The sequence below is a fragment of the Drosophila eugracilis genome, unplaced genomic scaffold (assembly GCF_018153835.1).
Source record: "Drosophila eugracilis isolate 14026-0451.02 unplaced genomic scaffold, ASM1815383v1 contig_2167, whole genome shotgun sequence".
Classification (NCBI taxonomy): domain Eukaryota; kingdom Metazoa; phylum Arthropoda; class Insecta; order Diptera; family Drosophilidae; genus Drosophila; species Drosophila eugracilis.
The window spans coordinates 775,791-797,010 of NW_024573052.1; the positions used below are offsets into that span (position 1 = coordinate 775,791).

Below are 21,220 nucleotides of genomic sequence, written 5' to 3' on the forward strand. Positions count from 1 at the left end.
GTGTACTTCGCGTATAGCAATTGTGTAGTTTTCTTCACCAACTGTTTAAAATGAAACTTCATTAAATTCACAACAGTCTGTGTCTACTATTAACTGCAATACGAAAAGCACTCTCACTCATGTTGTCCTTGCGCGCCAGTGTTACCATATTATTCTACCCCTGATTTATTAGTTAATCCATGGACTGGGCGGAAAGCCTTTTCGCCATCTGGTAACACTGGACACAAAAAAATTTGAGATCTCGCGTAGTTTATTGATTGCATTGGTAATTTAATTGCAAGCAGAATTCGAAATTTAACTAATATTAGCGGCAATTTATTTGCCGGCTAGCTTGTGTGTTTTTTTTTACTGCGTGCTTATCTCAACGTGTGTGAGTTGTTGCAGTTGCAGCGATGCAACTTTAGTGTATGTGTGTGCAAAAGTGCTCCTTTGTTTGCCCATAAAAAAGCGGCGTCGCCTTTGCGCAGTTGTTGTTGTAGTTGCACCACCCCCTCCCGCACCCTTTGTGGTTGCATTTGTAGTTGTCATTGTCATTGCCGCCGCTTGTGATTCTTACTCTTCTGCTGCCGGCGCCAGGGTGTGTGCTGCAAAAAGGAATAGAAAAAGGAAAAAGAAAATCGTGAAAACAGAAACTAAAAAAAGAAAATGCACAATTAATTGCACGCAACTAGAAAGTAACACCCAATAATCGCCTGCAATATATGCAAAAAAAAATTAAGTAAACCTCGGGGAAAATGTCAATAAATGCATAAAGCAGCAACAACAACGTGACCAAAAACCAACCACCAGGAGTGCATATATATATATATAACTATATATGAGTGTGTATGTAGTGTGTGTGTTTAGTGGGCAGTGGGTGAAAACAACAAAAAAGTTAGCCGGCTTGTTTTTAGCCACCCCCAACCAAGCGTAACAGAGAGAGTGGGAGAGCATTAGGGATGCAGATGGCCGCTCCTTTTTGGTTTTTGCTCTCCCACGCCGCCTGTTAACCGTTAGCTGTTCAGCTCTCCTGCAGGTTGCACCTGTTCCCTTCTCGCTCTCACTTTGCAACATCACACGTCTGTTATATTGCCTTTGATTTTTGCTTTTCTAAATCACTTGACCCCATTACCTGGTGGCTGGCCAATACCTGCTTGGTCGCCTCCTTTTCCCCCACAGTGGTCATTTGTTTTGCCGCTTTCTAACAAACAGAAACAGTTGAATTGGCGCATGCTCTTTCTCTCTCTCGCTCTTTCTCTCGCCTTTTGCTAACTGCACTTGGGGAATTACAGTGCGGCCTCGAAAAAAAAACTGTTAACTAAAATATTAATTTAAAAAAATCAAATGTGTAGCGCAATTTGGATTTCTTGTTCACGTTATACAGGGTTCACTGTATTTATCCACGTACTGCAAGCCAAGTGGGTTGTGTACGTGATTGTGTGTGTGAAACTCTCCATGAAATTTATCAAAAGGATCGTTAACCCTTAGGTGTGGCATATTAACCCTTACTGCTAGATGGATCGTATTGTTTGTGTTGCCATTTTGGTCAAGTGTTTTCCTTTTATTTCCTTTTTTGCCAGCTGCACTACTGAAGAAAACTACAGTTTGTAATACTAATTTTGCTTAAAAATTGTTAAATTAAAAAAAAAATTTAAGAGAGTTGAAAAAAGTGAATTTACAAGGATCGCTAACGCTTAGGTGTGGCATATTAACCCTTACGGTCGGATCACACCATTTTTGCCCAGTGTTTTTCCTCGCCTTTCCTGATGATGTACAAACAAACATTGGCATACACAAACACACGCCTAGTGCGCGAGTGTTGGTTGGTCTGGCTCATCCGGCTTTAGTGGACACCATTCTTGTCCAGCTTTCTCTTTTCAATAGTCGTATCGTCGCAATAGCAAGTGCATCTCTCTTTTTTTTATTAAATGTTATTTTTTTATTATCGCCTATTGTTTGCCTTATCGGATTCGGATGGCGATGAGTCAGGAGCGGGCGGCAAACCGATAACAAACTGTGGAATGTCCCCCGCGCACCCAAGTGATATCATACTTATACGGCTATGTTTGCCATTTTCCAGAAACGAAACTGAGAGGCGAGCTGAGCTGAGCGAAAGAGAGCGACTGGAGCGAACGAGAGGGAGCCACCGGACTAGCGGACCAGCAACAATCGACCATATACAATCCACAATCGACACTATACACTATACGCTCGACCAGAGAACATCCATATCCACATCCGCATCGGATCACCATCAAATCGGATCGAAGCCCATTTCAACCAAGTAGCCAAACATGGCCTGGCGATTCAAGGCTTCCAAGTACAAAAATGCCGCACCCATTGTGCCCAAGGCGGAGGCCTGCGTCCGCGAGATCTGCGTGGGAAGCTACCAGACGTACGGTAACAACATCGCCGCCTCCGGCGCCTTCATGGCCTTCAACTGGGAGCACACTGGATCTAGTGTTGCTGTCCTGCCGCTAGACGACTGTGGCCGAAAGAGCAAGACTATGCCGCTACTCCACGGGCACACGGACACTGTGACGGACCTCAAGTTTTCCCCTTTCCACGACGGTTTGCTGGCCACCGCCTCGCAGGATTGCCTGGTAAGAGATATATTTATCGTTTGGACTAGGATATAGGTCAGGCAGTGTTTTTGAAAAGGGTAGTGTCGGAAAGTAAGTCGGTAGTATGGGCGGAAAACTACTTAAAAATTAGAATCCTTAGTAGATCATTTTATATTCAGAACCAAGGGATATCCACTTTCTAAATATGTATATCTCACTGTGTTTTTAAGTTTTCAATTGTCATGCTATCCAGGGATCAAACGCGGAATACTCTAAACATTTAGGAATTTAAATCATAAGAAATAAAAAAATCTTCATTTGGAAACAGTTTTAATTAAGTCATCATTGTGACTTACTTGTCATCATGAATATGTCCATCCACTTGTGTGGAATTCTGGAGCTAATTTGAATATGATGATTACCCAAAAAAATAGGGGAATTACTCAGAAAATGTATCACTTTTTTCTTTTTTTCCCATATAATTTGATAAATAACAACATATTCTTCAGATCAACATTTTTCTGGAGTATCAATCGTATTTATCACTAGAAGAAAACAATAATGTTTTATTTATAGGAATACCTCACCAGAAGCTATGAACAGTATTATCAGATTAGTCATAAAATGAATAGTATGAAAGTGATTATGACAAACATGACATCAAATTCCCCTTCGTAATCAACTAACAACTCTTATTGCAATCTATAGGTTAAAATCTGGCACATACCAGAAAAAGGTCTAGAGCAGTCGCTCTCCGATCCTGAGGCCATCTTTTCACACAAGCAGAGACGCGTGGAGACAGTGGGCTTCCATCCAACGGCTGATGGCCTGATGTACTCCACAGCCGCCGGTTGCGTAGCTCTTTTTGATCTCAGCACCCAAAAGGAGATCTTCTGTAAGTTAACACCTCCTCTTTTGCTATGAACATAAAATATAGGTAATTTGGTTTTCCGCAGCTAACAATGAGCATCCCGAGGTTATACAGTCGGCCAGTTGGCGCGAGGATGGTTCTGTATTGGCCACCAGTTGCAAGGATAAGTGTGTGCGAATCTTCGACCCCCGAGCCGCCGGTTCACCCATTCAGTTGACTGCTGAATCACACCAGAGTATCAAGGATTCGCGGGTTGTGTGGCTTGGAAATCAGCAGCGCATCCTAACTACTGGCTTCGATGCGGCCCGATTGCGACAGGTTATCATTCGTGATGTGCGTAACTTCAGCACACCAGAGAAGACTCTCGAACTTGACTGTTCCACGGGCATACTAATGCCATTATTCGATCCCGATACCAATATGCTTTTCTTAGCCGGAAAGGGTGACACAACAATTAACTATTTGGAGATTACGGACAAGGATCCGTATTTGATTGAGGGATTGCGTCACACCGGCGAGCAAACGAAGGGAGCTTGTCTAGTGCCCAAGCGGGCACTCAAAGTCATGGAGGCAGAGGTTAACCGAGTGTTGCAATTAACATCTAACATGGTTATACCCATTATGTACCAGGTGCCCAGAAAGGTGCGTAATATGCAAATTTAAGTCCCAAGGAAAATAATATTAATACCACAAAATATTCAGACATATCGTGATTTCCACGCCGATCTATATCCCGAAACCACTGGCTACAAGACGGAACTGGTGGCAGGTGAATGGCTAAATGGCAGCAACCAGGCAGTGCCGAAGATGAGCCTGGATCCCGCCAAGCGTGAGCATGGCGATGAGCCTATTATTGTAAGTTATTTTCCTATAAAAAGTAATTTGTATATAATTGCCCATAGAGTATTAGGGAATTTTTTGGTCGACAAAGACTTCAAGGGTTAAGATAGTTAGGGTTTCATTGTCAGAATGTATTGGGTGTTTCGTTTAACTCCTATTTGGCCATCAATGCAGATTCATCGCGGCAATCTTAGCGATTTCGTTAAAAACCTGGAGAATCAGCGGGCCAAGAGTAACACCACCGCAAAACCAATTCCAAATCAGCAGGCCAAGCGCAACGATAACGAGCACTTTGTAATGCTGAACAAGGGCAACAACTTTGAGGAGAAGAACGGTAATGACAACAGTAACGAGAGCAATGGAAAGAAGAACACACCTTCGCAATCCCAGCCAGATGGCGAGTGCAGTGAGCTCATACGCAAATTCGAGGCCAAATATAAGGTGGATTCGGAGAAAGAAAAGGCCCATGGCTATGCCCAGTCCCAGGAGGATGACAATCAGTCACCCACCGAGCAGGAGCATTCGACAGGCAGCAGCGAGGAAGTCTCCTCGTCCGGTGGTCTGGACAACCACTCGGCCAGTGGCAGCCACTCGCCACCGAAGCCCATGCCGCGAACCTCGCGTAACAATTCCCTACCGGAAGCAAGCGATTCCGCTGGGGAAAGTGGCAGCACCAACACTCCACGCCCGAGGCCACGCACCACCGCTGCGTCTGCCTATAAGGTGCTGTCAACATCACATCATAATCCATATCCAGCCACTCCTTGCTTGTTTTGTTTTGTTTTTTTAAGTTTTGTTTTGATATTTTTGGTAGTTTCAAGGCGTAATGTCACCTTTTTAAAATTATTTTGATTTCATTTCAGTTTTCTTTTATTAAAAAGGACATCTTATTAGGCATCTGTTGACATAATTATTGTTTATTGAAAAGAATAAGTTGTCTCTTTTCTTTTGTTTTTATATTTCCAGTTGCTTATTCCTAGAAGTTTACTTAACTTTTGTAGGTTGTTTATTGTTTGTATTTCGAGATTACCCTGTTGAATGGGTTTTATATCATTGCACTGGTAACTTGATTTATTTATTTTACTTTTGAGTAAAACAGTTCATTTGGCTGTTTATTTCTTTGGTTTTTTCTTGCACTCAGGTAGCTTTTCCTTGGATTTGATTGATATTGTTCGTTTTATTGATATTGACAAAGCAATTGCTGTTGCCAATTATCAAATCAACAGAATCACAACATATACTGATTCATATTTCAGGGCTTTATGTTTGTTTATCATTAGTTACAGATGGTTTGACGTTTGTTTTTCTTGTGAAACAAATAGGGATTACGTTTTTATCTGATAACGATATCATATTGTTTTCTTATTGTTTATTATCATTTTTATATCCAGACAGTTTGTAGTTTGATTCAGTTTTTATTTTTACGAGAAAATTTTGATTTTGCTACGGATATTTTTTAGATCTTATATTAAATTTTTTTTTATTTACCAACAGCCACGCTTGGGCCCGAAGCCCTTCTCCAGCACCACTGGTGACGTGTCGTTTGACAAGGTATTCGCCGTACCCTTGGCACCGGGATCCCATGAGAATATCTCAAACGTGGGCCAGGACAGCGGAGTGGAAATGACACCCGCCCAGGGGGCTAAACCGGATCTCATTGTGGAAATCGAAATTAAAAGTACGGGGAACGATTTGCTTAATGGAAAGATTGTAAAGTAATTTTAACTTTAACTTTTACTTGCAGAGAAACACGAAAGGGAGCCCGTGGTGGCCGGAAATGGAGTCCAGAAATCGCTGACCACCTCTGAGCGCCGCAAGGTAAGATCGCTAATCAAATGGGGTCTCTATATAATCCACTCCCATTTTTACTATAACCTTCTGATCGCCCTCTTTTACATGCCTGTGCCAACAACCAAATTCGTCCTTTTCTGCTTAACTAACTTTGAAACGCTCCTGATTACTTTCAACTAACCCCTAAAAACCAACTTACACCTTTTGAACTTGAATTACTGCCACTTCTGCAACCGGAACTGCTATAACAACTGTAGTCCTCGGCTGACGATGATGAATCATCCGATAAGGTCTGCTAATAGGATGCCCAACTTGAATATCCTTCAAAAGCTAACCACTTAATTTTTTTTTTATCGCTATTCTTAGATATTCGAGCAGAACTCTGAGTCGTCGGAGAACTCAACGGAAGGAGAGGATCGCACGGATGCGGATCTACGACGAAGCTGCTCTTCCAGAAGCAGCTTTGCTGAGCGTCGGCGCATATACGAGAATCGCTCAAAAAGTCAGGTGGACGAAAAGCCTCAGTCTCCAGTGCCATTGTTAGTAAAACATACAAGCCTAAACCGATTCCTGTGCCCAGTAATCTTATCTTGTCGTTTCAATCCTTAGGCGTCGCGAGCACTCCAAAGTGGAGCCACTGAAGCCCAGCCAACAGCAACAGCAGCAGGGCAATGTGATCGACACCAAGCGCATCTCGGTGCCGGAAGGTAAGCTAATGGAGGAGCACCGCCGAGGAAATGGCGCTGGACTAAAGAAATCCGCCACAGAGGCGGCTTTTAGTGCAGCCAGCACCAAGCGCACCTCCACCGTCTTTGGCAAGGTGTCCAAGTTCAGACACTTGAAGGGCACTCCCGGCCACAAATCCACGCACATTGAGAACTTGCGCAATCTGAGTCGCCAGATACCGGGCGAGTGCAATGGCTTCCATGCCAACCAGGAGCGCGTAGCAGTCCCTCTTTCTGGACCTGGCGGTAAGATTGCCATCTTTGAGTTGAGTCGACCTGGAAGATTGCCTGATGGAGTGATTCCATCGCTCGTGAATGGCAGCAACATCATGGACTTCCAATGGGATCCGTTTGATGCCCAGCGATTGGCCGTGGCTTGCGACGATGGCATTGTAAAGATCTGGCATATTGAAGCCGGCGGTTTAAGCGAACCGACAAACACACCCGCTGGCGAGCTGACCGCTCACCTGGACAAGATCTACTTTATACGCTTCCACCCACTGGCTGCGGATGTTCTGCTAACCGCCAGCTACGATATGACCATTAAGCTGTGGGATTTGCGCACCATGAGCGAGAAGTGCTCGCTGTCGGGGCACACAGATCAGATCTTCGACTTTGCCTGGAGTCCCTGTGGCCGGTTGGGTGCTACCGTGTGCAAGGATGGCAAGATTAGAGTGTACAATCCGAGGAAGTCGGAGACACCCATACGAGAAGGTAATGGACCAGTTGGCACTCGTGGAGCTCGGATCACCTGGGCGTTGGATGGACATTACATCGTCTGCACCGGCTTTGACAAGTATGACCTTAATGAGTTTACCATAAAAATTATCTGACTGGAATATCATTAATTTTTTCAGGGTCTCGGAGCGACAGATTAGCGTGTATAATGCTCAAAAGCTGTCGGCGCCATTGAACACGGCCAGTTTGGATGTGTCACCATCGATATTGATCCCCTTCTATGATGAGGATAGTTCTACACTGTTTGTTACAGGCAAGGGTGACTCCACAATCTACTGCTATGAGATCACCGACGAGGAGCCGTACATCTGCCCATTATCGCACCATCGTTGCACTTCCCTGCACCAGGGCCTCAGCTTTCTCACCAAGAACCACTGTGACGTGGCCAGCGTGGAGTTCTCAAAGGCCTATCGGTTGACCAACACCACAATTGAGCCCCTGAGTTTCACAGTGCCCCGCATTAAGGTAGGTTTTAGGTGCTTCTTTTGTGTTTTCTCTGGTCTTATATCTATCTGGATTTGTCCGTTTTGCAGAGCGAGCTGTTCCAAGACGATTTGTTCCCACCTACACGCATCAATTGGAGCGCCACGCTAAGCGCCGAGGATTGGTTTGCCAGCAACGACAAGGCGGCACCCAAGGTCAGCCTTAAGCCGGAGGGCATGGAGACATGTGAGTGGTGAATTTCTCTGGTTGAAAACCATAAGCTAATGTTGTCCCTGTTGCAGTATCTTCCATACAGCAAGTACCAGCGCAGCCCATCAAGAAGCCGGATCATCCCCAGTTCGGAGGCCAGAAGTCCGAATACGAGATCAACAAGCAACAGGAGGTGAGCTCAAACCATCCATCGAGTATAAAGTTGTTTAAACTATGAAATGGTCTTAACAGATCCAGAAATCGGTTAGTGCGCGCATGGAGTTCACCACTAAGCTGGAGCAGGACGACATGGAGGGCGTGGACGAGAACGAGTGGCAGGAGTAGCAGTATAGCCAGCGTCTGCGGCGGACATGAACCATGGAAATAAGTTCACAATTTAGCGTTTAACCAATGGGCGTAATTTTTTTACCAATCTAGACATGACGCGGCGGCATCATGACAAAACAGAAAAATGCTCGACATATATACAACAAACATATATATACTTGTGGGCGAGTGAATATATGAAACTCGTAGTTAAGCCGAAAGTAAAACTAACACTCCAGTACACACACCCTCATCCCTCAGCCACCATCAGCCACCCTGCATTCAGTTCCTCGCTCCTCCGCCAATTACTGCAGTTGCTCAATAATTGCCAAATTACAAATCATAAGCCAGTTTTGTTCGTTTTGTTTAACGTATATTTTTGTGTGTTTTTTTTTTATGAGTGTGTGTTTATTAATTTTTTGATTTACCTATATATGTTTGTGTTTTTGTGTGCTATTTAAGTAGTTAGTCCAAAATTAGTTTAGCCTATTTAGGTGTTTACACTTACAATTAATTTCCTGGGTTCTCCTTTGACCTTCAATTTGTGTGGCCATATAGGAAAAGTGAGGAGAATGACTTAGATGATACTTTTACATATACGCATATGTATTTCCCTCTCAGTTTATTTCATGTCTGCATGCTAGTGAGTGAGAAAGAGAGTGTGTGTCTGTCTGTCTTTCCCCCTTTTTTTTCCAAATCATTTCACCCCCTTTCTACCATCCCTACCATCAATCAATCCATAAGGATAAACCCACCCAATTTCGAGCCGATGATGCCCTTAAACATCTCTTCTAGTCTTTCGCATCGCTCGATCCCCACCATTCACGTTCCCCCAAACCCAAACCCAAGACAAGAAACAAAAACATATAGACTTTAACCAAAAACAAAAAAAACATAATGCTGAGAATAACAATCAAGCGAGACAATTTTTGTACTGTATAATGCGAAAATCAAACTTACTGCAACAGCCGAATCAAACCGAAAAGACATGCAAACAACAATTCCAAAATGTATAACGAAAAGACTTGAACAGTGGATGGGTCAGTTACCCAGCTGCCCATCTCCATCCTCTGAATCCTCCTCCCCGAAAGGTCCCCTACTAACGAAAAACAAAATGGAAAATTAGAAAGGGGAAAGTAATAAGTTGCCATTGAAAGACGTGTAACGTACACGTTTGTAATAGGAAAGGCAATAGAAAACGTAACTCGAGTAGCATACACCCATAGGCAATAACTTTTTGTACTTGCAATAGAATATACACTTACACATATACACATGATATATATTATATATTTTGTATACCAATCGTAACTAAAACAGGCCAAGAACTCGAACTCGATATCCTGGCTAAAACGACTGATACAACAGCATAGGGCTAATGAATAGCGTGGCAAATTCAAATCTAAAATCAGACTTCTTTCAAAACAAAACAGACCAGCAGCAACCAATTCTCGGGTAACGGGCAATATTGTGCTAGACAAGGTTCTATTATACAGATTATATATACACACATACCATACGCATAGTTATAGGCATATATACGTCGCAAAGCAAAAGGTCCCAAGCTGAAGCCCAGCAATTCCAAATCGAAGTCCAAGATGCATTTAAATCCAAACGCCATGGAACGACTGACACAGACAAGTATTCGCAAAACATTCTGATCTGCCCCGTCTAACGCCCCCAGACTATAGTACTTATGTCCGAGATTATCCCAAAAAAAAAAAAATGATGAATTTCAAAAGGTTGAATGGGATCGATTGAGATCGGGGAAATGGGAACAAGCAGTTCTATAATTACAAAAATCGTATATCCCAATTAAACCCAATCTTCAAATTCAATTCCAATTCGAATCCCCTTGACCCGAACTGACCGCCCGCAGATATTATGTCATTCTGTATTTATTAGCCATATTCGATTACGATTTTCGAACGTCTCTCTTATTTATATTTATATATATCTATAACAATACCAATATACGAAAATACAACTTCAAGCGATATATAATACGATGATAAACGAGTGAAGGATTGATTGATTGATGATTCACAGCGGAAATCGAAGCGATTAAGTGTATGAGTGTAAGGAGAAGAAATATAAAAAAAGAAAGATTAAAGGATGGATTAAGTGAACGAAGTGTAGAATCAGAATCAGAAGCAGAAGCAGAAGAATCGGAATCAGAAGAAGCATACACATTATTTATACAATTTATTTTACAGTACGAGTATATCCGATATCCCCCATCCGATACTCTAGCCCTAAGTTATAATTACAATAATAATAATAATGAAAGCAAAAATATATTTATATACATAATTCAATAAAAAAACAAACGGAAAATATAAATTAACAAGCTTATCATTTAACTGGAGAGTTTATAATTTAAAAACAAAAAATCATTATTTTCATCTCAATTTAAATCATAATTTAACTTACATTTTTATTCTTTCAAAAAGCTTTCTTGGCTGGAGGCAGTTTACCTCCGATTGGTTTTCTTACCTGGTTGCCAGGACAACGAGTTGTCTCTCTGGTTTTTGATATCATGGGTCATCGAACAAACAAATAAAGAAGGTTGTGCGCATTTTTCCAAAAGGTCAGTTCTAGTCGGAGCACGGAGTGGAGTTCAGGCGGCGAATATGAAGTTCCTGCTGAAGAAATGCCTGCGCAAGAAGGCACCGGAGATGAAGCCCGGGGCCATCTTGGATGCAGTCATCTCGCAATCTTCGGCCACTGCCTGCAAGTGCTTACTTTACAAGCTGGCGGACTACAAAAGAGGTGAGTAATGAGTAAAGGATCTGGTGACCCTATCTTCTATAACTACACTTGTTTAATCCTCTTAAAATATGCTTGATTTTAAGAAGACTGAACATTACTAGAAGTGAAGATAGGTTATGCTTACCCAGATCTTAGGAAACTAGTTCGTATAAGGCAAAAACTTAGATGTGGCACAGTTCATCCATAATGATATATCTACAAATCCTGACCAGGTGGCGATCTCATCGACGCTATTAATTCGGGTGGACTGATTGCTGTGGAGCAGCTAATCCGCGAGCAGTTCGGCGTATTCATGTACAACGATGGCAAGGGACAAGTGATCAACCGGGCGGAGTTCCTGCGCTGGAAGTACCGTGATCACACCGAGGTGACCATACCCATTGAGGCGTCACTCTCTATCCACGATCCTCTGGGCAAGTGGGAGGACCACAAGGCCTGCTGGCAGATGCAGTACCGCGGCGCCTTGGGTGAAAGTTTGCTTCATGTGCTCATCATCTGTGATTCCAAGGTGCACACCAAGCTGGCGAGAGTGCTGCTCAGAGTGTTTCCCAATCTAGCGCTAGATGTGATGGAAGGCGAGGAGTATCTGGGTGCCAGTGCCCTGCATCTGTCCATTGCCTACAGCAACAACGAGCTGGTAGCGGATTTGATTGAAGCCGGAGCTGATATCAATCAAAGAGCAATTGGTAGCTTCTTTCTGCCACGTGATCAGCAACGGGCGCATCCGGCCAAGAGCACCGACTATGAGGGGCTGGCCTACATGGGTGAATATCCTTTGGCTTGGGCCGCCTGCTGTGCCAACGAGAGTGTCTACAATCTGCTAGTAGACTGCGGCTCTGATCCAGATGCCCAGGACTCCTTCGGCAATATGATTCTGCACATGGTGGTGGTGTGCGATAAGCTCGACATGTTCGGCTATGCACTGCGACACCCCAAGACTCCGGCCAAGAATGGCATTGTCAACCAGACGGGACTGACTCCACTCACACTGGCCTGTAAGTTGGGTCGAGCTGAGGTGTTCCGCGAGATGTTGGAGCTGTCCGCTCGAGAGTTCTGGCGGTACAGCAACATCACCTGTTCCGGATACCCACTTAATGCGCTGGACACACTTCTGCCTGACGGAAGGACCAGTGAGTATTAACGAAACTTGATTGATTTCGAGATGATGTTATTCTATTGGTAAATTTTATCTCAATTCCTAATTAAAATAGACTGGAATTCCGCCTTATTTATTATCCTAAATGGAACCAAGCCCGAGCATCTGGACATGTTGGACGGCGGCATCATTCAGCGTCTTTTAGAAGAAAAATGGAAAACATTTGCACAGAACCAGTTTCTGAAGCGCCTGCTCATTCTGTCCACCCATCTACTGTGCCTCTCCGTATCAGTTTATTTGCGACCTGCTCACGATGGAGAAGGTGAGGGTGAGGATTCCGACGGCTCTGATCCATCGGCAGCAGCTCTCCAGGATATTGAATCAGATGGCGGGAGCGATGGCGACAGTGGTGACTATAATGCCCAAACGGTGGCCCGTTATTGTGCCGAGTTTGCCACTTTAGCAGGAGTCCTAAGTTACGTCATCTTCCAGCAAGGAGACGAGATCAAGAACCAGGGATTATCCGCATTTCTCAAGCAACTGGTAAGGATCTAAATCAAATGGGACTATAGATTCAAATGGGTTATTATATTTTGTTCTACTTACATTTCCCAGTCCCATGCTCCGGCCAAGGCTATTTTCCTGTTCTCCAACTTACTAATCCTGGCATGCATTCCATTTCGTCTTATTGGAGACACCGATACCGAAGAGGCCATCTTGATCTTTGCTGTTCCAGGTTCTTGGTTCCTTCTTATGTTCTTCGCAGGGTGAGTTAGATAACTTTGGTACTGTTCCTCTAGAAGTTACCCTAAAACCTATTATTTTAGTGCTATTCGGCTAACGGGTCCCTTTGTGACCATGATCTACTCTATGATCACGGGTGACATGTTCACTTTTGGCATTATCTACTGCATTGTTCTGTGCGGCTTCTCGCAGGCCTTCTATTTCCTGTACAAGGGACATCCCCAAGTGCAGTCCACTATGTTTAACACCTACACTAGCACATGGATGGCCCTATTTCAAACGACCTTGGGCGATTACAATGTAAGGAATTCCCTATGATTATGAGGATTATGAGTTCCTTTTGAATATTGAAAATTTTCCTTTGCAGTATCCCGATCTGAACCAGACTACGTACCCGAATCTCTCGAAGACCGTGTTCGTCATCTTTATGATCTTTGTGCCTATTCTGTTGCTTAACATGTTGATTGCCATGATGGGCAACACCTATGTGACCGTAATCGAGCAATCAGAGAAGGAGTGGATGAAACAGTGGGCCAAGATCGTCGTCACTCTGGAGCGTGCAGTGCCGCAGGCGGATGCTAAGGGCTATCTGGAGGCCTACTCCATTCCACTGGGTCCATCCGACGATTCGGGATTTGAAGTGCGCGGCGTGATGGTTATTAAGAGCAAGAGCAAAACGAGGGCCAAGCAGCGAAAAGGAGCCGTCTCCAACTGGAAGGTAAGAGTTGGTAGAAGGAAGGTACTTATTATAATACATCTATGGACCAATCTTTCATAGCGTGTGGGTCGTGTAACACTAACGGCGCTCAAGAAGCGCGGAATGACCGGAGAAGAAATGCGTCGTCTCATGTGGGGCCGTGCTTCGATCTCCAGTCCCGTAAAGGTTACCAAGCAGAAGCTAAAGGATCCCTACAATCTGCACACAGATTCGGATTTCACAAATGCCATGGATATGCTTACCTTCGCCAACAATCCGGCCTCCTCCAATGGCGTTGTTCTACGAACGGTGACAGCTCCTCCGCCTGCTCCTCCAGCACCGGATCCGTTTAGGGAACTGATCATGATGTCGGACCAGCGACCGGAGACCCATGATCCCCACTACTTTGCCGGTCTCCAGCAACTGGCCAATAAGGCATTTGATTTGGTGGAGCAAACGATGAAGACGCAACCGCAGGCGCCACCAGCTAAGAAGATGGATCCCTTACCTGTCGCTTCTAGGGCCACAGCATCACCTGCCGTTCCTGCAACTGAAGCTCCTCCTCCAGACTTGATGGCCATACCCCTACCAATATCCAATTTGAGTAATCTGTTCCAGGATCCGAAAGACATCGTTGATCCTAAAAAACTGGAGGAGTTCATGGCCATGCTGGCCGAAGTGGAGACCGAAGAGAGCGACAGCGGTGGACCAATTCTGGGAAAGCTCTCTCTGGCCAAACGGACGCACAATGCATTGTCTAAGGCGGATATAAGACGGGATCAGCAGGGATTCGAGAGTCACAGCCACGGTCAATTTCAACCCATGTCCTCGGTGTGGGCACCACCTGGCGTGGATGTTGACACGGTGAGTGAAGAGGGTAAAGAAAACCAACTCGATAACTGAAACGTCGAAAACATCAAGTAGGATGTCTTAATAAAAGAGTTACCTTTAATCCTAGGGCTTTCACTTCGATGAGGCTGTGTCGGAGGAGGTGCTGACCATAGAACAAGAAGCAGAGGTGGAAACCGAGGATGGAAACGGTGGTCAAGATAGTGAGGACCTACCCACAGCGGAAGAAGTACACGCCACCATGAAACAGTTTCACCTGCGCAAGTGCCAGCCAGCACAAGATGAGGCCGCTCGTCGGGCCAAGAGTGCGCGTGTTCGTCGCAGGAACAAGTAAGTGATAATTGCGTGCAATTCATCCATTAAGCCAGTGCTCTTCTATGGCAGAGTTTCGCCGGAACAGAGCGATGATCCTGAGGAGTGCAGACAGCGAGGACGATCGGCTTACACCCGAAAAACGCAATCGCCACCGGATCCCCTGGAACCATGGAGCACCCGCGAGTTGCAGGATATTAACAAGATCCTGGCCAGAAAATAAATACAGAGCGCGATTTTCTGGCACATAGTCCTTGGTGGCTTATAATTGTTTATCAGAGCTTAGCTTAGTTAGAAGTACAAATACATAATAAACCGCGGATGCCACGCGAAACGCTGTGTTATGCTTTGGACCGGTGGCATCCTCGTCATACACTAGATTACCCATTAATCTCTCTAAGTGCTAGGTTTAAAAGTGGTGGAGGTGGCGGTGTTTTTTTTTTGGAGGAGGTGAAACCTGCAGCCAGGGGGCGGGAGGGTCAGCAATAAATTACAATTGAGAAATCATTTCTACACACATGCCTACGACTTAGACACTAGCTATATATAATCTCCTCCGATATACAATCGTATACACCTACATAAACTATAATATTATACATTGTGCTGGATGACAGTGGGTTGGCGCAATCAATGCCCGTTGCCAATGCCCGATTCCAATGCCTCCCGATGCTTCGATATGATTGCCAACTGTCCGTCTGTCCGTCCGTAGATTAGATTATCCCAGCTTTTACCGAAATCCGCCGGTTATTGTGCGATCCGTGGACATGGTGGAGATCGTTTGGGCCTGCTGCTGCTGTTGTTGCGCTGCCTGTTGTTGCGCTTGCGTCGCTGCCTGGGCACTGGACATGGTGGAGTTAATAAAGATCGGCGTGCCACTGGTCACCGTGCTGGCATTGTTCTGTGTGAGATTGGCATTGTGCTGCTGGACCTGGACCTGCACTTGCTGCGGCTGTTGTTGCTGTTGCTGTACTTGTACTTGCTGCTGCTGATGTGCCACAGTGGGTGCTCCACCCAATTGGAGAAGTTGCTGCGCCGTCAGCAGTTGGGTTGGGATGATAACCTGCTGTTGCTGCTGCTGTTGTTGCTGCTGTTGTTGTTGCTGCTGTTGCATTTGCAAGCGCTGCAGGAGATGCAAATGGTTGGCATTGATGGCGATCTAAAAGAAAAGAAAAGCCGCATTAATGAGTGAACCTGGAAATACAAATAGGTCTACGGGCACTTACCGGCACATTGGTCAGTTCCCCCGTTGGCGTTACCACTTGCTGGAGCAGCTGAATCTGCTGCTGTTGTTGCTGATGCTGCTGTTGCTGTTGGGCGAGATTCTGAAGCAGGGCCGTCTGCTGCTGGGCGGCCGTATGCGGCGCTGGTGTGGCGGTCAGTTGGCCATTGGGACCGGCGGTCAGGATCAATTGCTGGGTGGGTTGTTGAGCCGACACTATATTGATGCCCAGGCTGCTGGGCAAATGATTCTGAGCAGGCTGCGGCTGCTGTTGCACAAGCTGCGCCGCCTGCTGACCGGGTAACGCGATAAAATACTGCAGCTGCTGGCCACCAGCACCTTGCTGGATAATTTGTACCTGCTGTGGATGTGCCTGGTGATGTTGCTGCTGCTGTTGTTGTTGCTGCTGCTGGGCGGTATGTTGCTGCTGTTGTTGTTGTTGCTGCAGTTGCGCTGAGAAGATATCCGGATTTACGGTGCTAAAGCCAAGCACCTCCGCGGCGGTTGCTGTGCCTGTGGTGTCCAGTTTGAGGCCACCAGCTGTGGCCGCAGGTACGGTGGATCCACTGGCTACAAAGTTGCCCGTGGCAGAAGCAGTGCCAGCCACGGAGGCGGCCGCATTAGAGGTGGATGTGTTAGATGTGGAGGCGGCACTGCTGGTCGAGCCTGTCATTCCACTCGAACTGGAACTACTGCCATCCTTACCCTTTTGCGTCGACGACGGCTTGATCTCCTCACGCGGGACAATGTCGATAAGGAAGTCAAACTGGTCGTAATTGGCAATGGCCTGGGCAATATCCGATCGCTGGAGCGTCCGCCTCCGGCTCTCTTCGGTGTGAACCCAGGCGTGCATGGTTAGCTCCTGGATGAAATACTCACAAGCCTTGGCGAACAGCAGCGGCGCCTCACCGGCAATCATCTTTGCATTCTCGTCGAGCTTCATAATCTTCTTGATGCGCGCCAGCGGCAGTACCTGGTGCTTGGCATCTACTTGGCCAATCCCATGCACCTCGCTGACAATATTTGGCCAGAAATTATCGATGGTTGGCGGCGGTTTGCGGACCACCTGAGCCCGTGTGGCCTTTGTAGTCTTCTCCTTAGCCGTGCCTCCAGTTGTGGCTACTGTCACACTCATGCTGGGATTCACTAAGGTGCATGCATTGGAAACTACGCTGGCCATGGGCACTGTTTGCTGTTGTTGCTGCCCCGACTGCTGCTGTTGCTGGGCGGTGGTGGAAGTGGTAACCACCACAGCGTTGGAAGTCCTCCGCTGCATGGTCACTGCCGCCGTAGGATTCTGCGACTTGGAGTACGCCTGTCCCAGTTCCATCTTGATGGGCGTCACTGTGATGGTGTTGTCAAACATGGATGTGGCATTGCTGGAGGGAATTCACATTCAGATTCAGATTGGCAATTCACAAACGAAACGAAAACAGAAAGGAGCGGCGCATATCAAAAATCTCGGCTGTACCGCCCGTTTTGGGGGAGGGGTGCTGGACTTGTGCTCGGTTTGCGGGCAAAACTTACCTGTTTGGCGCCTTGTTTGTGCCGCCATTGTTGGTTGCGTACATGACCCGGTTGGCTAGAGACCTAAGCTCGGCGTTGGCGGCAACCGTGGGACTCTGGCGACCGGCTTGTGTCCACAATAATTGTTTTAATTCGCTTGTAATTCGCAAAGCAAATGCGTAATGCACACACATACACCGCGAACGCCAGTGTGACCAGGCGAAGATGAGGGCGAAAACATAACGATAACACGATTCTTTTATTCTGGCTACTTTCTAGACAGATGTGTTTAAGCTATGGATATCGATATGCAAATATCGATAACATCGTTCTGTCTACTTCCAAGCTAGATTTGGCTTGGATACGCCAATTGGACACCACATACCGCTGATAAGAAACGAAACCGAATCCAATCCCAATCCATAACTAAATCGAAGATGAAGGATCTCTTCTGGCACTTGGTGGGCATAGCCACCGGGTTAAAGATCCTTCTGATTCCTGCCTAGTGAGTATTGTGGCTTTTCCAGTGCTAGATCTAATTAAACATTACGAATAGCCATTCTACAGACTTTGAGGTTCATCGCAACTGGCTGGCCATCACCAATAGTTTGCCATTAGATCGCTGGTATGTGGAGGCCACTAGTGAATGGACACTGGACTACCCGCCGTTCTTCGCTTACTTTGAGTGGCTGCTGTCGCAGGTGGCCAAGTACGTGGATCCAGGGATGGTGGATGTACAAAACCTCAACTACGAGTCCAAGGGTACCATCTACTTCCAGAGACTCTCGGTGATTATCACAGATCTGGTCTATGTGCTTGGCGTGCGCAGTTGCCTGGGATCACTGGGCTTGGCGAGAGACACGCAGCAGCACTTTGCCGGCTCCATGTTGTTGCTGCTCAACGTGGGACTACTCTTTGTGGACCACATCCACTTCCAGTACAACGGCTTCCTTTTCGGCATACTGCTCTTGAGCATAGGATCTCTCATCCGTCACCGTTACCTTTGGAGCGCCTTTGCCTTTGCCGTGCTTCTCAACTTCAAGCATATATTTTTGTACATGGCTCCCGCCTTTGGGGTCTACCTGCTGAGATTCTACTGCTTGGAACAGACTAGTGTGGTGTCCACAGTAGCTGCCTTTATCAAGTTGCTTGCTGTGGGACTCACTCCGTTCGCCGTGTCCTTTGGACCCTTCTGGCAGCAATTACCGCAGGTCCTTTCCCGCCTATTTCCATTTAAGCGGGGATTGACGCACGCCTACTGGGCCCCCAACTTTTGGGCCCTTTACAACACCGCGGACAAGGTAGCCGCTGGAGTTTTAAGAGTACAGGATGCCGGTTCGTCAACCACGTCAGGATTAGTTCAAGAAGTCAGGCACTCGGTGCTGCCAGCCATCACACCACCCATAACATTCGCTTTAACAGCTCTTTTTATGATTCCCATTTTGGTGAAGCTCTTTCGGAGTCCCAAGAAGTAAGCTGAGCATCCAAGTTTTATTGCGAATTAAGCCTAATTCCAATCTTTTACTAATTTTCAGTCAAAGTCCCCTGGTATTCCTGCGAGCCGTGGTTTTGTGCGGCTGTTCCTCCTTTGTGTTTGGGTGGCATGTCCACGAAAAGGCCATACTAATGGTGCTCATTCCTCTTTGGTAAGTTTTCCCATATTAACCACAAAAGAGGACTCCTACTAACATCCCAAACAACTTACAGTCTGTTGACCCTTGTGAACCGGGAGGATGCCAGATACGCGTACATCCTCGGAGTGGCCGGCTACTTCTCTCTTTTCCCGCTACTCTTTGACGCGGAACTATACATTCCCCGGTATTCCCTGTATATGTCGTACGTGGCAATGCTTTACGGCCAATTGTATCGCATCTTTCCCGGCTTCCGAGGATTCCACGCCCTGGAGTGGCTCTATATGCTAGGTTTTTTGGCTATTCCATTTTACGAGCATCTGCTTTCATTCCTGCTGCACTTGGACAAACGTTTTCCCTTCCTGCCTTTGCTGCTGACCTCTGTGTACTCGGCATTGGGAGTACTCTACTTCTTTGGGGCTTACTATCTGTACGCCCTCGGCTACAGCTGGGGAAAGGTGGCCATCGCATCCTCATCTTCCACGTCCGCTGTTAAGAGAAAACGAAAAACCAAATAAAAGGAGCAGTAGAATGGGCTTCAGCAGAAATCCGCAATGGGTCACGTATTGCGTTCAGAGTGGTGGTGCGACCAGTCGGTAAGGCGCCTGGCGCAACAGCCAAATCGGCGCCGCCGTCGCCTCTGGTCAGGACTCTCTGGTCCAAGCGAAGCAAAGGACAATGGCTGTTACACGGAATTCAGTATGCAGGTAGCGTTCGCCGGCGTCTAAGCGGCGTACCTGTTGCCAAGACCAGATTATTGCCGGTTCGGCCATAAAACAGGTAACAGCCGGACTGGCCGAGTGGGTGACATTCCTGGAAATCCCGTGGAAAGCACGCTAGCTGAATGAATATATATCAATTGCTTGCATAGGCGGAAACTACCTCAGTTGATAAGTTTCCGTCCAGCCGAACAGGTCGAAATGCAGATGCACATGGAGTTCTCAAATGCTTACGGTTACGATCCAATCAGCAGGCCACTGCCTCCGCCACAGCAACAGGTGTCCAGCAAGTATGAAGGGAGAAGGTTTTCCCCATCCAGTGTATCAATGGTTTCATTTTCAGTGGGTTTACTGACGATTCCGATTCCTGCTTCCGCCGGGGATCCTACATTGAACTGGCCACAGGAGCCCTACGCCGTGTAGAGGACATACGCACGGAGGACTTTATCCAGTCAGCGTTACGAAGCCAACTCTTTGATCTCCGGGAGGCTACAGTGGTCCGGATCAACCGGGGATCCCCCAACCATGTAACGCTAACCTTTAGCTATGACACACAGCATGCCAAGGTTGGTTTAGATGACTGTTCTTCATTGACATTTTGGTCACAACCTTGCCCTATTTTCAGTTGGACTTGGAGGTGCTGCCGGGTCATCCAATGTTCGTTTATGGACAGGGCTGGGCGTCCTGTAATCCGCAATTGTCATTGCAGCTGTACGAGCTCAAGTGTCAGCAGCTGCAGGTGGGCGATATTTGCTTGTCGTTGGTGCCGCGCGAGCACCCCGTGGCACCACGTCCTCCCCCGCCGCCACCGTGCCCACCTCCCCCACCGCCAGTGGAATTGCCAACTAGTATGGCTTCTCCTCCCGCGGGAGCCTATGGATTGACCCCATTTGAGCATCCGTACCAGGTGTACGCCCAGATGGCCAGTTTTGTGGCCGTCTACACCCAGCACATGATAGAAAAGCTACAAAATTAGGCCACATACCACCGGTTAAAGCACAAATGTATATGACGATTTAGGGATATATTTAGCGATATCCCCGGGATACGTCGCATACGTTAAATAATTTATTTACAATACTGTACTCTGTAATGCACAATTACTCTGTATTTTACCAAATATTAAATAAAGTTTAAAAATGCCCGCAAAGAGGAGGATGCCTGATAATTGAGATGACAATATACCGATACAACATGCATTCAA

The 21,220-nt window shown here is 46.3% G+C and overlaps 5 protein-coding genes across 9 annotated transcripts; 4 read left to right on the forward strand and 1 right to left on the reverse strand.

Moving 5' to 3' along the window:
- The first annotated feature begins 37 nt into the window (after window positions 1–37).
- Window positions 38–9,742, forward strand: LOC108103678 (coronin-7). Of its 5 annotated transcripts, none has more exons than XM_017209253.2 (15): window positions 38–370; window positions 2,060–2,582; window positions 3,252–3,438; window positions 3,500–4,056; window positions 4,117–4,269; window positions 4,429–4,977; window positions 5,749–5,932; window positions 5,999–6,072; window positions 6,303–6,335; window positions 6,412–6,584; window positions 6,655–7,566; window positions 7,628–7,973; window positions 8,042–8,177; window positions 8,234–8,334; window positions 8,394–9,742. In XM_017209253.2, the coding sequence occupies exons 2-15, from the start codon at window positions 2,274–2,276 to the stop codon at window positions 8,484–8,486; spliced, it is 3,807 nt and encodes a 1,268-aa protein (XP_017064742.1). In that variant the 5' UTR covers window positions 38–370; window positions 2,060–2,273; the 3' UTR covers window positions 8,487–9,742. The 5 variants fall into 5 exon arrangements, with proteins under 5 accessions (XP_017064742.1, XP_017064740.1, XP_041674405.1 ...); XM_017209251.2 differs by having other exon boundaries at window positions 38–265; XM_041818471.1 differs by lacking the exon at window positions 6,303–6,335 and having other exon boundaries at window positions 39–265.
- A 1,345-nt stretch (window positions 9,743–11,087) lies between these two features.
- On the forward strand, window positions 11,088–15,272 carry LOC108103680. The gene is made up of 9 exons (XM_017209258.1): window positions 11,088–11,240; window positions 11,453–12,370; window positions 12,452–12,879; window positions 12,952–13,103; window positions 13,164–13,380; window positions 13,448–13,798; window positions 13,859–14,641; window positions 14,736–14,956; window positions 15,011–15,272. The coding sequence occupies exons 1-9, from the start codon at window positions 11,102–11,104 to the stop codon at window positions 15,159–15,161; spliced, it is 3,360 nt and encodes a 1,119-aa protein (XP_017064747.1). The 5' UTR covers window positions 11,088–11,101; the 3' UTR covers window positions 15,162–15,272.
- On the reverse strand, window positions 15,184–17,891 carry LOC108103679 (nuclear transcription factor Y subunit gamma). Its single transcript, XM_017209257.2, has 3 exons — window positions 17,688–17,891; window positions 16,165–17,539; window positions 15,184–16,097 (listed from the first exon to the last, which is right to left on the reverse strand). The coding sequence occupies exons 1-3, from the start codon at window positions 17,858–17,860 to the stop codon at window positions 15,669–15,671; spliced, it is 1,977 nt and encodes a 658-aa protein (XP_017064746.1). The 5' UTR covers window positions 17,861–17,891; the 3' UTR covers window positions 15,184–15,668.
- A 137-nt stretch (window positions 17,892–18,028) lies between these two features.
- LOC108103725 (probable dolichyl pyrophosphate Glc1Man9GlcNAc2 alpha-1,3-glucosyltransferase) lies at window positions 18,029–19,845 on the forward strand. Its single transcript, XM_017209324.1, has 4 exons — window positions 18,029–18,171; window positions 18,223–19,137; window positions 19,202–19,312; window positions 19,374–19,845. Exons 1-4 carry the CDS (start codon window positions 18,104–18,106, stop codon window positions 19,813–19,815), a joined length of 1,536 nt encoding a protein of 511 aa, XP_017064813.1. The 5' UTR covers window positions 18,029–18,103; the 3' UTR covers window positions 19,816–19,845.
- LOC108103726 (ataxin-1-like) lies at window positions 19,840–21,164 on the forward strand. Its single transcript, XM_017209325.2, has 3 exons — window positions 19,840–20,306; window positions 20,360–20,582; window positions 20,642–21,164. The coding sequence occupies exons 1-3, from the start codon at window positions 20,218–20,220 to the stop codon at window positions 20,990–20,992; spliced, it is 663 nt and encodes a 220-aa protein (XP_017064814.1). The 5' UTR covers window positions 19,840–20,217; the 3' UTR covers window positions 20,993–21,164.
- Window positions 21,165–21,220: the final 56 nt, after the last annotated feature.

Excerpts from the sequence above, each read along its gene's own strand:
- LOC108103678 (XM_017209253.2), top strand. The coding sequence starts at position 2,274 with ATGGCCTGGCGATTCAAGGCTTCCAAGTACAAAAATGCCGCACCCATT. Across the intron at positions 3,439-3,499 it reads CACCCAAAAGGAGATCTTCT|CTAACAATGAGCATCCCGAG; the intron begins GTAAGTTAACAC and ends GGTTTTCCGCAG. Across the intron at positions 7,974-8,041 it reads TCACAGTGCCCCGCATTAAG|AGCGAGCTGTTCCAAGACGA; the intron begins GTAGGTTTTAGG and ends TCCGTTTTGCAG.
- LOC108103680 (XM_017209258.1), top strand. The coding sequence starts at position 11,102 with ATGAAGTTCCTGCTGAAGAAATGCCTGCGCAAGAAGGCACCGGAGATG. Across the intron at positions 11,241-11,452 it reads GCTGGCGGACTACAAAAGAG|GTGGCGATCTCATCGACGCT; the intron begins GTGAGTAATGAG and ends AATCCTGACCAG. Across the intron at positions 13,104-13,163 it reads CTTCTTATGTTCTTCGCAGG|TGCTATTCGGCTAACGGGTC; the intron begins GTGAGTTAGATA and ends CTATTATTTTAG.
- LOC108103679 (XM_017209257.2), bottom strand. The coding sequence starts at position 17,860 with ATGTGTGTGCATTACGCATTTGCTTTGCGAATTACAAGCGAATTAAAA. Across the intron at positions 17,540-17,687 it reads ACAAACAAGGCGCCAAACAG|CAATGCCACATCCATGTTTG; the intron begins GTAAGTTTTGCC and ends AATTCCCTCCAG. Across the intron at positions 16,098-16,164 it reads GGGAACTGACCAATGTGCCG|ATCGCCATCAATGCCAACCA; the intron begins GTAAGTGCCCGT and ends CTTTTCTTTTAG.
- LOC108103725 (XM_017209324.1), top strand. The coding sequence starts at position 18,104 with ATGAAGGATCTCTTCTGGCACTTGGTGGGCATAGCCACCGGGTTAAAG. Across the intron at positions 18,172-18,222 it reads ATCCTTCTGATTCCTGCCTA|CCATTCTACAGACTTTGAGG; the intron begins GTGAGTATTGTG and ends CATTACGAATAG. Across the intron at positions 19,313-19,373 it reads ATGGTGCTCATTCCTCTTTG|TCTGTTGACCCTTGTGAACC; the intron begins GTAAGTTTTCCC and ends AACAACTTACAG.
- LOC108103726 (XM_017209325.2), top strand. The coding sequence starts at position 20,218 with ATGCAGATGCACATGGAGTTCTCAAATGCTTACGGTTACGATCCAATC. Across the intron at positions 20,307-20,359 it reads CAGCAACAGGTGTCCAGCAA|TGGGTTTACTGACGATTCCG; the intron begins GTATGAAGGGAG and ends TTTCATTTTCAG. Across the intron at positions 20,583-20,641 it reads ATGACACACAGCATGCCAAG|TTGGACTTGGAGGTGCTGCC; the intron begins GTTGGTTTAGAT and ends CCCTATTTTCAG.